At 35.1% G+C, this 16,328-nt stretch overlaps 3 protein-coding genes across 6 annotated transcripts in view; all 3 read right to left on the bottom strand.

The window, feature by feature from the left end:
* Positions 1-209: 209 nt before the first annotated feature.
* On the bottom strand, positions 210-2,108 carry LOC135798888 (ribitol 5-phosphate transferase FKRP). The gene is made up of 2 exons (XM_065311868.1): positions 1,277-2,108; positions 210-1,218 (listed from the first exon to the last, which is right to left on the bottom strand). Exons 1-2 carry the CDS (start codon positions 1,997-1,999, stop codon positions 439-441), a joined length of 1,503 nt encoding a protein of 500 aa, XP_065167940.1. The 5' UTR covers positions 2,000-2,108; the 3' UTR covers positions 210-438.
* A 143-nt stretch (positions 2,109-2,251) lies between these two features.
* Positions 2,252-3,895, bottom strand: PMP34 (Peroxisomal Membrane Protein 34). 2 transcript variants are annotated; one of them, XM_065311869.1, is made up of 6 exons: positions 3,747-3,895; positions 3,600-3,678; positions 3,486-3,546; positions 3,350-3,428; positions 3,096-3,285; positions 2,252-3,038 (listed from the first exon to the last, which is right to left on the bottom strand). In XM_065311869.1, exons 2-6 carry the CDS (start codon positions 3,657-3,659, stop codon positions 2,571-2,573), a joined length of 858 nt encoding a protein of 285 aa, XP_065167941.1. In that variant the 5' UTR covers positions 3,660-3,678; positions 3,747-3,895; the 3' UTR covers positions 2,252-2,570. The 2 variants fall into 2 exon arrangements, with proteins under 2 accessions (XP_065167941.1, XP_065167942.1); XM_065311870.1 differs by having other exon boundaries at positions 3,751-3,894.
* A 6,058-nt stretch (positions 3,896-9,953) lies between these two features.
* LOC135799146 (uncharacterized) overlaps positions 9,954-16,328 on the bottom strand; it is a 122,925-nt gene continuing 116,550 nt past the window's right edge. For all 3 annotated transcript variants that reach the window (XM_065312168.1, XM_065312169.1, XM_065312170.1), the window contains 2 exons: positions 12,920-13,163; positions 9,954-12,861 (listed from right to left, as the gene is read on the bottom strand). In XM_065312168.1, coding sequence (XP_065168240.1) covers positions 12,764-12,861; positions 12,920-13,163 — 342 coding nt within the window. In that variant the 3' untranslated portion in view covers positions 9,954-12,763. The remainder of the gene's footprint in view (positions 12,862-12,919; positions 13,164-16,328) is intronic.

Here is a 16,328-nt window from a genome sequence, read left to right as displayed (position 1 = left end):
AGCATTGTATACAAAACTATTCTCGTGCCCACATTTGTCGATAAATATAAAAATAAGCCGTATAACTCGATTTTATGGTTTTTAGTGCATCCTAGTGCCATCTATGAATGCGACAGATACTAGTCCCAAAATTTAGATATTCAATAATTAAGGCCTTATTGGCATGTAAAAATTAAAAGAAAAGGAAAAAAGAAAAAAAAAACAGTGTATTTATTGTATAATTTATTAATAAGTATTAACATTTCTAATTTTGTCTGGCGTAACAATTAATATTTGCACAATAACAAAACAAATTATATACAACATAATACGAATCTTTGGCACTAACATCTTACCAGTTGCTTATCATCTTTACATCATACATCATATACAATTAGATTAAAAACTAAATACATGCCAACCTAGAGCCTATAAAAATTGTACGTCCTGTTGCATTTATTAAGTAAATTTACTTTTAAAATCGGGTATTTTCCCGTCCTCTATAATCCCAGGACTAAATTTGTACTCTAAAAAGTCTCTTATGTTGTTTGGACATGGAACCGTGCGACCAATGAACTCAATACTCGCCATTGGATGCAGATAATGATCGGGAAAGTCGGTATTCACCTGACTTGTGAACCAGTTATCCTTGACCATGGTACCATTCTTCTGATAGAACGGAAATAGATTAACGTATATCCTATTCACTTTACTGTACAGTACTCTATAAAAGTTTCCTTCAATTGCCTTCTCCCAGACAAACCCTTTGCTGTCTGTAACTGGCTTGGTCTTAGCTCTTTTCAACCAAAGACAACGACTTAAATCATCACGGTTGAACCCGACATCTATATCATAGTCCCATGGAATGATGTCGCCATATCGCATGGCACCAAGTAAGGAAGCACCCTCCAACCAGTACCTGATTCCCGCTTCTTCTAAAATAGCAAAGACGTGCTTAGCTGTTATACGTAGATTCTGCAAACAACATGGCGGTGTTTGCTTTCCTTCGTAGATGTAGGAAGGTGTGTAGTTGATAATGCTTCCAAAACATCTCGGGGTGTCCCGGGAGCATCCAAAGCTTTCACTCACACCAGTCTCGCTGGTTGCCTTTTTAATGCCAAAGGATTCATACAAATGTTTCAAATGCAATTTATCCGATTTGCTCTTGAGTCTTTGGGCATGATGCGAGTAGAAAATGGATTTGCCATCATGAAATTGTAAATGTTGCAAAATTTTCACCTAAAAGCAAGAAAACATAGATTAATCTATTGTTACCATTGTTAAACATGCTACTAACTTTAATATTCAGCAAAGATGTGAGTAGATACAGCGAATGTGGATGTGGCAAGATGAAAGGATTATTCAACTTGTACAAAGTGTTCAATTCCACCAAGATGGCGTGCTTCCCTGTAACAAATGCACATTCCCGTGGATGGCCAGATTTATAAAACTTAATCGTCCAATCTTTCGGTACAATTTCAACATTTAAACAAGTAAGATTCCGATTGAGACTGTATGGTATCGCTACAATACTGCCGGTGTCATTCCGCAAAGCATTGATCATCATCTGAATGACCTGCCGGTGAATTATCCTTGTAGAATCCGGCACAAACAAAACATATGGCGTTTTGATCAAACTAAGCGGATTAAACAAGTACGGAGTGTCGAATGACGGTGCTAAATTTACACTCCGCACGTTTCTATTCATATAATAGTTAATTTGTAGCGGTGGATATGGATTCCCATTCGAAATGATAAGTATCTGAATGTTTGGGAAAACTTTAAGGAACGACTCCACCGTGCCGGAGACATCATTCTCATTTAAATCAAAGTCACGCAGCACTATCGTCGTTTGTTTGCTGATGTGCTTAGTAGCTGGTTTACTACTTGGCGGCGATGATTGTGAGTGCAGGACGTTTAGTCCTTCGTCCCCAAGAAGGAGTTTGTATATTTTCCACAAAACTAGCGCGTTGGTAAGAACTAAACACACGGCGAGACACTTGGAAAATCGACACCGCATAATATAACAAGATAAATACGTTGGTTTTATAGATATTCGCGAATTTACATTGCGAGTTTGTTTACGTATAGTCGGAAATAACTGTATGTGGTTTAGTTACTAGTGCCGAAGGGGGTGTTTACCCTAGATTTGGACGAGGTTAAATTTTATTGATTTTCCGGCATTCATATTTTACTTTGACTGAATTTTTGGAAAAGCCGGAAATAAAACAGATTCCCAGTGTTATAATAATCAGAAATGGATTATTATCAATTTCCTTGATAATTATTTAATAATTATCAAAAAACGTACACAACCAAATTATAAAGCATCATCAGATGTTATAAAAAATTGACTAGCTAAATTACCATCCACGTGCAACTTAAATATTGTATAAATCCATTATTCCGTTATTGTGTACCACATACAATAGTCCCTAATGTATAAATAACATACACATGAACATCACTTACAGCTACACCTAAATTGAGTTATTTTATAATTGTACTACAAACATTCTACTGTCTACTGGCCAAAACAAATTACATAAAACCGCAAATAACTAAAATATCACCCAGAATTAGAATAGTCATCAAGCTTTTAGCTTGTGTTTGTTATTAAGAAGTATCGAGAACACAAATCGTACGATCTTCTCGTACGACACAAACATAAGAGCAGCTGTTAGTACAGTTTGAAGCAGTTTAGCTTCAAGTCCCTGAAACAAACCCGCTGGGCCGCTGCGTTTCAAAATCGAGAGTAATAATGCAGCCGTGCTAACATTGCTATTGATACCGTGACGTTGTTTTGTTTGCGCCAACTGAATCGGGTATGTAGCGATGGTGGCGCAGGCTTTCGCGATGGCACCCAAAATGAAGAACGCCCCAGCTCCACGTACCGGAATACGCCGTTTCAGAGCTTCGTAGATTGTGAATTGAATTGCTGGATTGATCACGAGCATTAGAGACGGGCCAACGCCATTCCAAAGTGCGCTAACTCCCTCAGTATTGGCAATGTGGACTAAGCCATCTAGCAGACCAGAATAGTAAATGGGTTTTTCAATCTACAAGAATAAAATGTCATAATAAGTGTTTATGTAGAGTTTTTGTTTTGTTATTACCTTCAATCGGCTGTTGACTACCCACAAAGGTAAAGTAGTCAACACATTTGCAATGCCTGCAATAATACCCAATGCAAGATCATGATAGCCACTACCAGCTTTTTTCAGTCCATGAAATGTATAAAAGTATACAAAATTTGAAGCACCTAAACTCTGCAGAACTGGTTTTACACCTCGATAGAGAGCTTCACTGTATTTAATGAAAAACATGGATTAATTATGAGAGAAAACACTTAAAAGTGTGATACACTTACAATCCTTCTTTCTTTAATATATGTACAACAGCTTGGAATGTGTTCAATGTCTTTAAATACTCAGAATGTTCATCTTCCACTGCAATACAAACAAATCATGTAAACTGATGTGAAAATAAATTGTATTTTTGCTTACATTGCATTCGAAATCTTACTGTGTCCAAAGGATAAAACACTGACATTGAGATTATGCTGCCCTGTTGCATAAAAAACAATTAATTTTAATAAAAATTAAACATATTCAACTTACAGTGGCCCCAGCAATTGCTCGAACAAATGTCTCATAGCTGAAGAGGTTTTGTTGAGCCATTATTAGATTTTAGTGTAATCTATAAGAAAAATGTTGTATTACAAATTGTTGATACATCTTGAGGATTAGTAATTTGTTTAAACTTACCTACAGTTAATTAAACCATCCAAAGCAATCGGTCTAGCCGATCGGAGCAAAGCGCAAAGGTTTACTGCGGGTATAACCAACAAAATCGCCGGAGTGGAAGTGGAGGCGCGGCATCAACGGATGTTTGACAAGGAAACGAACAAAATCTATGAAACCTGTATGAAACAAAGTAAACAGGTAATGAGTATGATGAGTGTAAACTGTGTAGGCGAAACTATCTGCAAGTCACTGTATAAATGATTAATCATTCATTAAATTCGTGCGCAAGTAGGTTTTATTTTATAAATCTTTCCATTATATTAATTATTAACTGTAAATATGCTAGAATAATAATAATTATCTTAAATTAAGAATTATTAGTCTTAAAACTTACTTAAAATTAACGTATATTCTCTAAATAATCATAAAATGTAAATGCGAAAATTAAAATTTGAAAGTGCGTCTTTTTTAGTTCAAGTTTCCTCCGCAAGATGGCAATACTAATACTAAAAGTTGATATATAATTATAAACAAAAGAAATTTAATTTTAATCACTACATCTAATTGTTAAAGAATATAAGAATGAAACTTGTTTATATTTATTTATAAATGTATTTAAAATGGTTCTTTTATAAAATGTAACGACATAAGTGCGCCAATGCAACATTTATCTTGCTTTTATTATTTTCATTTTTCTACCACTTGGACCACGCTTTAATATTTCGTGTGTATTTTTCGGGAAAGGCGTCGAAATTTATGGGAATGTTTGTAGCAAAGGTGGCCGTAATCGATCAAATGTTAGACGAGAAGTTTTACAAATTTATGCAGGAAAGTTACGCGAGGCCAGCACTGTCGTAAGGAAAAACGGGAAGAAAAATGTACATACGTACGGTGCACATGCGAGCGGATCGCAGATAGAGTGCCACGTTGAGGAAGGTTGTATGCATATTGTATAACGTAATCAGTAGGGGTGTGCATATGAGATTCCACATGCGCGCCTCCACCCGACGCTCATGTGCAAAAAATGGGGCGCACGGCGAGGAAAAACAAAGGAATAACATAACAAGTGCTAGATTTGGGTACGAACGAGTACTTGGCCCGGCTCAATTTTAAATAGAGCCGCAATCAACTGTTCTTCACACTCGTCAATAATAAAATTGAAATTTTTTGGTTTTTTCACGAAAAATTCGAGTTTTTGATGAAATTTAAAAATCAATTTCAACTCAAACGTTTTGCAAGTATCTACTACATAAATAAGAAACAAATGTATACACAGTTTAAGTAAGGAAATTAGAGGAAATTGAGACGGTCGCTTCGTTAATAAGGAAGTTGTTGCTCGGCGTCGCTGAAAGAAAAGTTGCTGTAATTACGCATTGCCAATTTCTGTCGCTCGCGATGGCACACTTCCAGTGCTTGCGAATTTATGTGATAATACTAATTGGGGTTCTAGATTTTATCAAAGCAATGTAAATCATATTAACTTACGCTGTTTTTACTCGGCGAAATATTTTGCAATATCGAAAAGTATTCTTTTACAATTTGTACAATTTGTCCTCGCCTATCAGACGCAAGCGTGGGCTGAAAAAATCACTCAATTTGTCATGCATTCATGGCAAATATACCGTTTTGATGGGGACAAATTATCACTTGAGCAAGTCGGCCATTGTTTCGTGAGTGAAAAATGGCCGACGCCCCAACAAATCGCTTTAATTTGATCGAATGTATTATTTAATCATTGATTTTATGCTCGACAAGGAAGCTGGCTAGACGCCCGATGGAATAATGCATTCAAAGCTCAACTTTTGCACAAGAAGTTGGCAATTTATTCAAAAAAGTTTTACTTTCAAAAACGAGACTTTATAGCCACCATAAAGACTCATAAAAATCGTGTAATATTTTTATTCAAAACTTATTTTTCTGCATGTTTAGAGCACGAATTCCAGAGTGCTTTTGTGTACCACTCACCAGTGACATGTGCGTGGAAATAAATTGATCATTAACGTCAACCTCCGGATGTAGAGGTAACATTATCTTCATTCTTTTTGCTTCCTACGTCGTTTAGTTTATGATATCCGAATAAAAACTTTCCAATCTGTCGCTGCGCAAAACAACATCGTCACTAATAATTACAATTCTGCGGCGTCTTCTTTGCGTTCTTCGTCGACCAATATTGAATGATGCCGAAGCATACGTTCTCGACACAAACGCCAAAACAATAACGCCCGCGCTTTATTGTGGTGGGTGGAATCGCGCGTTTTTGGGCCGTGTCCGGTCCCGCGCGACGCCGAAAAGTTTTAAGCGTTATGATGCCATACTTAGTTATCGCAGTTCTTCCCCTGTTTTAGATACGGCACATTAAATCCGAAAAGTTTGCGACCGACCGAATGATATAATCTTACTGGTTGGTCGGTGTTTTTTTCGCGTCTGGAGCGCGTTTAGTTTTTCGGCAGCGGGTGCCTAAACAGCACTTTCGTGGCTTGCGCCTTCCGGGCGTCGATCCCCAATTGTTTGGAACCGCCACGGGATGCGCTTCACTTAGTTTCACTTAACAACAACAAAAAAATAACCGAAACGTTTAAGTTAGTTGCGGTTTTTGTGTGCTTACCTCGTCAGGTTTCTTTTTAGCAAAGTTATAAAGTATTTTTTGTATTTTGAGAGATGTATGATAAAAATAAAGAGTGGGGATGTGAATTTTTAGGTTAAATACCGGTATTTTAGTTTATGGGTAATTTATAAATCAAAATATCGCAAAAAATGAAATTGGTATTTCACATTTGTAATTAAAACTCATTTTTTGTATTTTGATGAATAAATAAGGATTAAACACGTAAATTTTAAAATAAAAATACCGGTATACCGGTATCAATACCGGTTTTGAATATTCCTCCTTATAATCTATTTTATTGCAATTTTTAATAATTTTATGACAAAAATAATTATTGATTTTGCTGCCATTAAGTATAAAGTATTGATTAAACTGCTTTCATTTTCAATGCGTTGGAAAGTTTCGGTTTTGAGTTGCCATTCTAAACTGTACACTCGAGCAAAGTGCAAAAGTCTTTCCCTTTTTCGCTGAACTTAATATCGCGCGAAGGAAATTAATTAAAATGTCAGATTCTTATAAGCGCACGCCGGAATTAGCAGAAACTTATACGTCGGGCTATAACATCTGCTCAACTATTATAAAGTTTCAAGCGCGAAATTAATAAATAGTTTGGCAGGAAGCATGATGCAAAAATAAAAGCGAATTGTAAAGAAAATCCAGTTAAATTCATCGCCAGCGCAAGAGAATGTCGTCGACGTAGAATTCTGTAAAATAATAAATTTCACCTCCTCCTGCTGCAGGTCCTGCGAAGAAAATTGTTTTAATAGCGTAACTTTTATTCGCCGGTAATGAGTGTGCGAAAAGAATGGACCCAATTCATCACGTAGCCAGCCGAGGGCTGGCTGCGCACGACTGCCGATGGACGTACGAACCGTATCGAAATGATAAACAGTGATCGATCAGCCCCAGGCAGACGTCTTTTTCACCTGCACACGTGCAACTAACTTATCGGAGTGTCTTTTCCACCACCAGCAATTGCTCCACCTGAAGATTAAACCAGGAGTTATTTCTGTATCGACGTTTCCTGCTGCGGAGGAAGAGAAGACATAGAAACAGAAACAGAGAGTAACAGTTAATGATTCATCGTCGAGTCGTAGATAACGTTGTTAAGGTTTTAGTTTTTGGGGTTTTCGCCGCCGCTGACTGGTAAAATGTAGCTGAATCTTTAAACAAATGACTTAACAAAACCGAAACACAACATCCCTCATCCAACTCCTTTTCGGAGAATTTCACCCTCTGAAGAGAAACAAATATTCCTGATGGTTTTCGACTAGACACTAAACGCAACCCAAATACGTTAAGTGATGGATGTATTCGGCACACGTCCGCCGGGTTTCAGCGACGGTGTCGTCGGCCTGCTGGAGTACTGCAATCCTCCAGAGTGTAAGAACCCGATAGATCCGGACTAATCCCTCTGGATTGCAACGCGTTCCTGGGTTAACGCAAAACTGACACTCTAGCGTTTTCAATATTTAAACAATCCATGCGTGGTGAAAGTTATAGATGTTTTATAAGACAACTATAGGCAACCACTCATACTTAACCTCAATCTTTTACTACTACAAGTAATATATTGTTTTCAGAATGAAAAATGATTTCTACATGCTAATACTACTTGTGTTTCAGCGACAGGAACATGAATGTATTTGAAAGCAAGCCTAATCGTATTATTTTTTCAGTTTGCATGTGGGAACTTGCTGATAAAATGCAAACCCAAACGCAATAATAGTCAGCAACCCACAATGACTTGTTGAGGTTGCGGAGATGTCACAAAAAAGGTCCTAATATGGTTAGCATGTAGTTGGGGGTTTGCGGCAGTTAATAATACACACAAACAATATTCATGAGAACGCCGCTGCCGCCACCGCCGCCGTCGGCGACCAAGGCTAATAATTTAGCCGCGAGGTCCACACACTTTCCACCCGCACATGCAATAAATATAAAAAAGTGCAGCGTCGTGCAGCGTTCGTTATTATTACTGCAAAATTTACGCCAGGTAATATTTTGTTGAAATATGAAAAATTTAATGTAACTTTCACGAGTCCACGAGTGTCATCGCTACAATGTACAACTTTCGCGCGTGGAAATTTATAGGGAAATTTATATTTTTATGGAGTTCAAGATTTACACACGTAAAATACGAAAAATGCATTTTTTGTAAAGCATAGAATAAAATATAACAAAAACACTCTGTATATGTATTGTGCAACACTACAACTTATTAATGTTTTTCGTGTTGTTGTTTTCTGCGTGGAGAAAATCTCAGTCAGGCGTGTGCATTGTGTGCGGTTTTAATTACTGACTGTAATTTTTTGCCAAACGCGCAGAAATGAGTTTTTATGCCATAGAACAACGTCCACATGCGCGATTCGCGTTTAGCAAAAAATTAAATGAATTTCATTCATGGACAAAGCGACATGTTGATTGCACCGAGGCTGGGACAACATAAACACTGCGTACTTACCCTGATAAGTGAACAAATTCCCATTTCCGGCTGCTTTTCGATTTACATTTACGTGAATATGAGTTGGAAACATCAACGCGCAATAAAAACGAACGTAAAAAGTGATTGCTAATTTCATTTTTGGTCAATCTACAAGAAACTGTTACTAAAATAACAAAAAATTGATAAAAATAATAAAAAATTTGTTAAAACGTTGAAAAAAAATTTGTTTCGTAAATATTTTTAATGAATTTAATAAGAAATAAAACAAAAATTGAATTTTTGGTACAATTTGGTAAAAAATAACAAAAAAAATCAATAAAAACCATAAAAATTTGAAATAAAATTTGGAAAAACACTTATTTTTGGCATTTATTAAACAATTTAATGAAAAATAAAAGAAAATAAGAAATATTTGGAAAATCTGCAAGAAACTGTCGTTAAAATAACAAAAACAGCAATAAAAACTTAAAATTTTAGGAAAAAACTTGAAAACATTCCTATTTCTGGCATTTTACAAATAATTTAACAAAAAATAAAACAAAACATCAAATTTTTGGTAAATCTACAAAGATCTGTTACTAAAATAACAAAAAATCAATAAAAATGATAAAAATTTTGTTAAAACGTTGAAAAAAAATTTGTTTCGTAAATGTTTTTAATGAATTTTATGAAAAATAAAACAAAAATTGATTTTTTGGTTAAATTTGGTAAAAAATCAATAAAAATCATAAAAATTTGAAATAAAATTTGTAGAAACACTTATTTTTGGCATTTAGTAAACAATTTAATGAAAAATAAAAGAAAATAAAAAATGTTTGTTAAATCTGTAAGAAACTGTCGTTAAAATAACAAAAAAAGCAATAAAAACTTAAAAAATTAGGAAAAAACTTGGAAAAATTCCTATTTCTGACATTTTACAAATAATTTAACAAAAAATAAAACAAAAAATTAAATTTTTGGTAAATCTACAAGGAACTGTCATAAAAATATCAAAAAATCAATAAAACTAATAAAAATTTAAAGTAAAACTATTAAAAAACTAATTATTAACATATTTTTAATAAATTAATGAAAACCCAAACGAAAAATCAAATTTTTCCGCGTTTAGTGACATTAAAAACACATTTGTAACACGTTTACAAATTTAATACTTGTCATCATCATAATAACCAGCTGGTTTTTTTTTCTGTAAAACGTATAATACTTTATTATATTCACTGTTCTATTACACATTCATGTTATTTAGTAAGTACGCATCATAATTCCGAGGTGTTTGCGTCCCTCCAAGGGAGAAAATTAATACAAATCCATAAATAAATGCACGGGCGTGTTCACGCTCCCATTCTCTCTTCGGCCACGGGGCGCTGGTGCAGGTTTGCAGTTTCAAGAGCTGCGGCTGGGGGCTGTGTGGTTTTGAGCAGAAACAAATTAGAAAGACATAAATTCCGTGCGGCCCGCGCCGCCTACATTTTTCAGCGATACCAGCGCACCGGCGATCGCTTGCAGCGGAAAGCACCTACTTCCTGTGGATTACAGATTTAATTTATATCCCGCTGCTCCACGAAACACGCTTGCCCGGCGCCTCCGCCATACGAGCGAACACAACACAAGCGCCGACGATATTCCTGGATTAGGCATTATTTTTCCCCCCCGTTTGCCACAAAAATATAATACACAATTATTGTTTATAGTAATTCGATGTGGGGTTTCTACCGTATATTGTGTTCTTTTGTATGTACATATTCAGTTTTTGTTTTGTTTGAAATCAACGTTATAAACATTCAAAACATCGAAATGAAAATTATTTTGGTTGCGTTGATGCGGCTTATTTAGTGAATATACTAAGTTATAAATTATTTATTGCCCTAATAAAAACGTTGCTTCACATCGTAATAATTGATTGGATAATATATAATTAAATTAATTTTTTATACGTATGTAACATTAAATAACATTTTTTTACAATTCCTTTTCATAAACTTGCTTATCCTTACATTTACGTCTCATCAGATAGTTTTACATAAATATATCAATGTGAAAACGTTGGTTTTATGTACAAAAATAAACGTGAATGTCCGCTACGTGGAGTTGAGTGTGTGCCAAAGTGAAATGATTACAATATGCAACAATTTATTTGAGCAATTCAGGTGTTGACTGAGAGGAAGCGTTCTCCGAAACCGAAAGTTATTTTTTTTGATGCGTGGCATGCTCGTTATTTTGATTCGTTTAACATATAGGTACACACACAAATAACATCACATGCAGCACATTAATTAATCGCATTTGGTTGGCTGTTTAACACGTGATGAAAGCCGCAAACACTTGCGGAAAGTTCGGTTCGGTTCGGCGGCGTTTAACGCGCACGATTTTTCACGTTGTAGGGGATGAAGAAAATTGGCGAAATAAAACTTTTCGCTTGCTCCTTCATAGAATTATTAAGAGAAAACCACGGCGCATGTTGGGGTGTGTTGGGGTGTGTAGACGTGAGGGCGTTAAGAGCTTCCACGGCCGGGAATTATTGTCGAAAAGAAACTTTCGAAAAATAAGAACAAAAAGCACGAGTGAGTTCAAACCGAGCACAACTTTCAGAAACCGTGTGAAACAAGAACAGAGAAAAAAACTAAAATTAATTGTGGGATGTTGCAAAGCATTTTATTTTATTTTATTTTATTTTCCTATTGTAAAACGTATTGATTGTAGTGTAATATATGCAACCAAAAATACAAATAATGCAAATATGGTTGCATATATTAAGAAACACGTGAAACAAAGAATAAAATAATAAAAAAGACAAAAATTGATTTTTGTAAAAATTTTGTAAAAAATTACAAAATAATTAATGAAAATCATAAAAAATTGAAAAAAATTTAGAAAAACGCCTATTTTTGGCATTTACTAAACAATTTAATAAAAAAAAAAGAAAACAAGAAATTTTTAGCAAATCTGCAAGAAACTGCCGTCAAAATAACAAAAAATCAATAAAAATCATAAAAATTTAATTTAAAAGTAGTAAAAAACTAAACGATTGTAATATATGCAACCAACAATACAAATAATAAAATTTAGTTGCATATATTAAGAAACACGTAAAACAAAAAACAAAAAATAAAATAAAATAATTGTAGGATGTTGGAGAGTGTTTTATTATATTTTTTTCTGCTGTTGTTGAAAAATGTATCGATTTCCGAAAACTAAACACTTATATACATTCTGCTTTATATCACGCGTAATATATGCAACCAACAATACAAATAATGCAAATATAGTTGCATATATTACACACATAAAACAAAAAATATCCTAACTGTATAATATTTATCAATCGAGTGATTATCGTGTATCATTTCGCAATATACGAATGTCATTTGAAGAGGGAATACAATCGCTGCATAAACTTGGTTACTGGTTAGTTTACTTTAATTGGAACAATGGGCATCGGTATCAAACTTTGCAAAGCATATGCAACCAATAAAACAATAATCACATCGCAATTGGTTTTCGGGTAATTGCAGCATCCAAACACAAAACGCATGCAAAATGCAGATCTTCATAAGCTTTTCTCCGACATTAATTTATATTCGTAACTTCTTTCAACACATCAATAAATATTGGTTTAAGTTAAGTGTTTTGCTTACAAGTCATTTTGATTTATCGTAATATTTATCTTACAATCGAAACAAATCCCAAGTAGGTATTAGTTTATAATATTTTAATATTTATGGAATAGTTAATAATAATAATAATGTTTTATTATTCGCTATCCTTACTAAATTTTTGTTTAAATATTTACGTAGTACTTTAATTCATATTCCATGTTATTTGTTACTTGTTAGTTACTTGTTATCACCGTTTACAAAATACACTATCACTTGGTTATTGTTAACATGAACCTTGTCCGGCAGTCACTTTCAAAAGTTTCACCACGTTACGCGCCACATTAACTAACTTAATTTAAGTAGAGGGTTGACAAGTGGATTGTTTATCATCTTAGCGACTGATCACCTTGAAGACCATGTAGATAAGTATGTAGTTGCACAGGTACAGTCGAATTTTCGTCGCTGACGAAAACTTGAACGTGTTTACACCTGATAATCACATAAAAATTAAATTTTCAAAAAAAAAAAATTTTTAGTTTTTTGTTACCGTCATTGCTAGGTGTTGTTGATACCATCACAAGCGCCATTAAGGGCGCCTCCTCAATAAGTTCCGTTTGTGTGTCCTTGGAATACAGGTGGAACATGGTCGCAGTGCACTTGAGCTTCATTTTGCCGTTCTTGAAGAGGTCCTGCGCCGCGCGCATGTAAATCGTTGATCGTACGCTTTCCAATCCCGGTAATGCATCATAGCGATTGATGGACTCTTCGATGTGGACAAATTTCGGTAGATCCTGAACAGATAAGACGGTAAAGTAATAAAGTGCAACGATGATGCGCAAGTAAATCGCGAATGAAATGTTTAGTGCATGAGGAGGCGGAAGTTTATTGACTGTGACGTTTTGCATTTATTTGTTCTTGGTTCAACGTTAAGTGCCTAGTCTCGTCGGCTACGTTTACGTCTATTTTATTACCCAGCAGTCTCTAGACGTAAATTTATATATCAATATTGACATAAGGATTTTTATACAATCTTAAAAGTGAATAAAATGCTACAAAACAGATAATAATGGGGATTTATATAGTTTTGTTTGTGTTTTTAGTGTTTTTTGTGGCAATTGATGTAATTTTCATTGTTTGGCGGTGTATATTGGGTTGCGGATTTAAATAACATAAAAATATTTAAATTTTGAGGTTAAATGTCATAATTAGTATAAAAAAAGTGAAGAAAATTGAAGGAAACAAATAAAAACAAGAATTTTCATAGTTTTTTGGCAATTTTGATGATGTTTCAATTGTTTTTAGTTCAAAAATGTATAATTTTCAATATTTGACGTTTCTCACTTGACTTTGGTTAAAATAAAAGATGTCACCCGGTGTTTACTGGGTTGCAGATCTTAAAAACTAAAAAAGTTAACATTTTGCTCAAAAAAATAAATAATATATAAGAAAACAGGTAAAAAACAAGAATTTATACAGTTTTGTTGACATTTTTAGTGTTTTTACTAAAAAAAAAACATAATTTTTACAATTTGACATTTCTCAGTTGAGTTTGGTTAGAATCAATGATGTCATTTGATGTATATTGGGTTGCATACCTAATTCTAAGTTATGAAGCTCCAAAATAACCTAAAAACGCTGAGTGAAAACCGATAGGAAGGATAATACCACCCGTTCAACTAAAGGTTAATATTCGGCATGAACATAAATTTAGGGACAAGCAACTGTCATTGTTATTGAAATGCTGAAATATCCCCCGACTGGGAAGTTTGAATATCGCCGTTCCCAGTCGATGTAAACGTATCCACTCTAAGCCGTCTTGGAGCCGCTCCAGTGTAGATAGAATCAAATTGCGCTTATCAACAGCGGCAACTTCATAGACAGTTATTGTCTCGCATGGCTATTGTGTTTATAGTTTTCGCGTAATCCGAAAACAAGCCCGTAACGAGCAGAAATGCAGCCAGCCACTTGGACACCACCCAATGTCGCAACAAATAAACATTTAAACAAACCGAAATATTTCTAAGCATTCCACAAAATAAAAAAATTATAAATTTTTCGAAGATAAGTTGTAAATCCCGATTGAAATTTATGCGTTGTCTGTCCTTGGGAAATTTATGAACTGTGAAGTAAGTTTTTTTTTCTTCGTTTTCTCCTGCGGCCGCCGCGGAGTAAACAATAAACTTTTTATTTATATCCGTCCTTTCTCCGCTTGAATCAATAAATTCAAATTGCGGTGCCTGCGCCAGGAAAAACTTTAAATTTTACGTTTCTGTTTGTTGTCGCACGGCGGCAGCGGTGGTGGCGAAAGTTGCGCAAACAGAATTTAATTTCGTATGTTATTAGAGGCGAACATTAACGTCGCATTAAATAATATTCGAATGCTGCGACGGTAATAGAAGTTGAAGTTGCGTAATCGGCTTATGTGCACACACGCCACCTTCGCCATCATCCATGTATGATTATAGAGAAACTCGACGTTTCATATGCAGCGTCTGCGGTGGCGGCAGTTCGCTCGCATGTAATGTCGCGACGAAACAACACTTTTGTTGTCCTCTAATCTCTGCGAGCCAACTTTATTGCTACTCCTCGGAAATTGTTTTACTAACTTTACAGCGATGCAATTTTACTATGGAATTACACAACATGGCAACGAAATAACCTACAATCAATCATAAATACGATTATTGTATGTTTGTGTCGCATTCACGCCTAAACCACTCAATAAATTTTTATAATTTTTTGTATAGAGGTAGTGTAGATTAAGGAGAATGACATAGACTACTTTTTATCGCGAAATTTTAACTTAAAAAGTGTTAAAAATAATTTTCAATAAAAATTGCATTTAAAGTCATAGCAAAATTGATTCCAATTAAGACACTGCACGTAATCGGTTTATTAACTTGCAGCGCAGGTTAATGCAGCAATAATTTACTTGCGAATCAAGGGCCATAGGGCCGCGGACGAAACAATGGCGTGTTGCGCGAGCGCGTAATTAATAATTTTACGAATGCGCGCGACTGAAGCTTCGCGCGCAAACAACATCACATACACGTATCAACCCCTAAATTGCGAATCGCGAGCGCGCAACCGAATTACGACAGCACGCGCTCCCTTCACAACGCTTCCCAACTAGCGACCGCACTATATGCACCGTTTCGGAATAATCAGCGAGGCGCTAACTTTGCTCGTTCGCCCATCATTCGTTTACACCGACAAACAAGCCGACAACATTCGTATTCAGCGTGCCGGCGAGAAAAGTGCGTGTATGTGCGGGATATAATTGGGTTGGGCGTTAATGTGAATCCCCGGTTTATCCGCTGTTCGTCCGGAACGTGCGAATCTGATTTGCGCCAATAACAACAACGGCAATCGTGTTTTACACTGGATATTTTTTTAAATCTACAAAAATTTGATTTTTTGGGGTAAAATCATTTTTAACTTGGTTTTTGAAGGTGGAAACAGTTAAAATAAGTAAATTTTATGAAATACGGCCCTGAATATTAAGAAATAAAATAAATACGGCCCTGTATACACAAAAAACACAATTTAAAACATTGTAACTAAGCAAAAAATAAAAAAAACGATAAAAAACTCGTTTTTTGAAAATTTAAAATTTTTTAGGTTATGATGTTGCAGCTACCAGATTTAGAGAACACTAACGCTGTCAACAGACTTGACTCTTGCAAATTGTAGATGAAAAGCGTAGTTTTGCATCGGTTTTGTAACATTCGATTCGTTTTGATTTTGACATATTTACGTTTGTCACAGTCGTGTGATTTATTGAGTGCAATCCGCCATTCCGAATAAATTAAAGTGCTAAATTGAAAGCGCGCTCCTGCGGAGGAAGGCAGTCCGGTACGCATGCGTATGTGTGTGAGTGTGTGTGTGTTTGTACACAATCGTATATCATAAATCAACGATTGAAAATCGCGCGCAACGCAACGCATCGCAACGCA

Source organism: Atheta coriaria, unplaced genomic scaffold (genome assembly GCF_025399875.1).
Source record: "Atheta coriaria isolate IRGN ID8LTWV9N9 unplaced genomic scaffold, Caltech_Dcor_3.1 hic_scaffold_9_pilon, whole genome shotgun sequence".
NCBI lineage: Eukaryota > Metazoa > Arthropoda > Insecta > Coleoptera > Staphylinidae > Dalotia > Dalotia coriaria.
The sequence above is the reverse complement of the archived record's forward strand: the minus strand, read 5'-3'. Positions and strand labels throughout refer to the sequence as shown.

Bases quoted from the DNA above. Each gene is read 5' to 3' on its own strand.
- LOC135798888 (XM_065311868.1), bottom strand. From the start codon at position 1,999: ATGCGGTGTCGATTTTCCAAGTGTCTCGCCGTGTGTTTAGTTCTTACC. The intron at 1,219-1,276 runs GTTAGTAGCATG...TCTTGCTTTTAG, and splicing joins CATCTTTGCTGAATATTAAA to GTGAAAATTTTGCAACATTT.
- PMP34 (XM_065311869.1), bottom strand. From the start codon at position 3,659: ATGGCTCAACAAAACCTCTTCAGCTATGAGACATTTGTTCGAGCAATT. The intron at 3,429-3,485 runs GTAAGCAAAAAT...TTTGTATTGCAG, and splicing joins AGTAAGATTTCGAATGCAAT to TGGAAGATGAACATTCTGAG. The intron at 3,286-3,349 runs GTAAGTGTATCA...CATTAAATACAG, and splicing joins ATATTAAAGAAAGAAGGATT to TGAAGCTCTCTATCGAGGTG.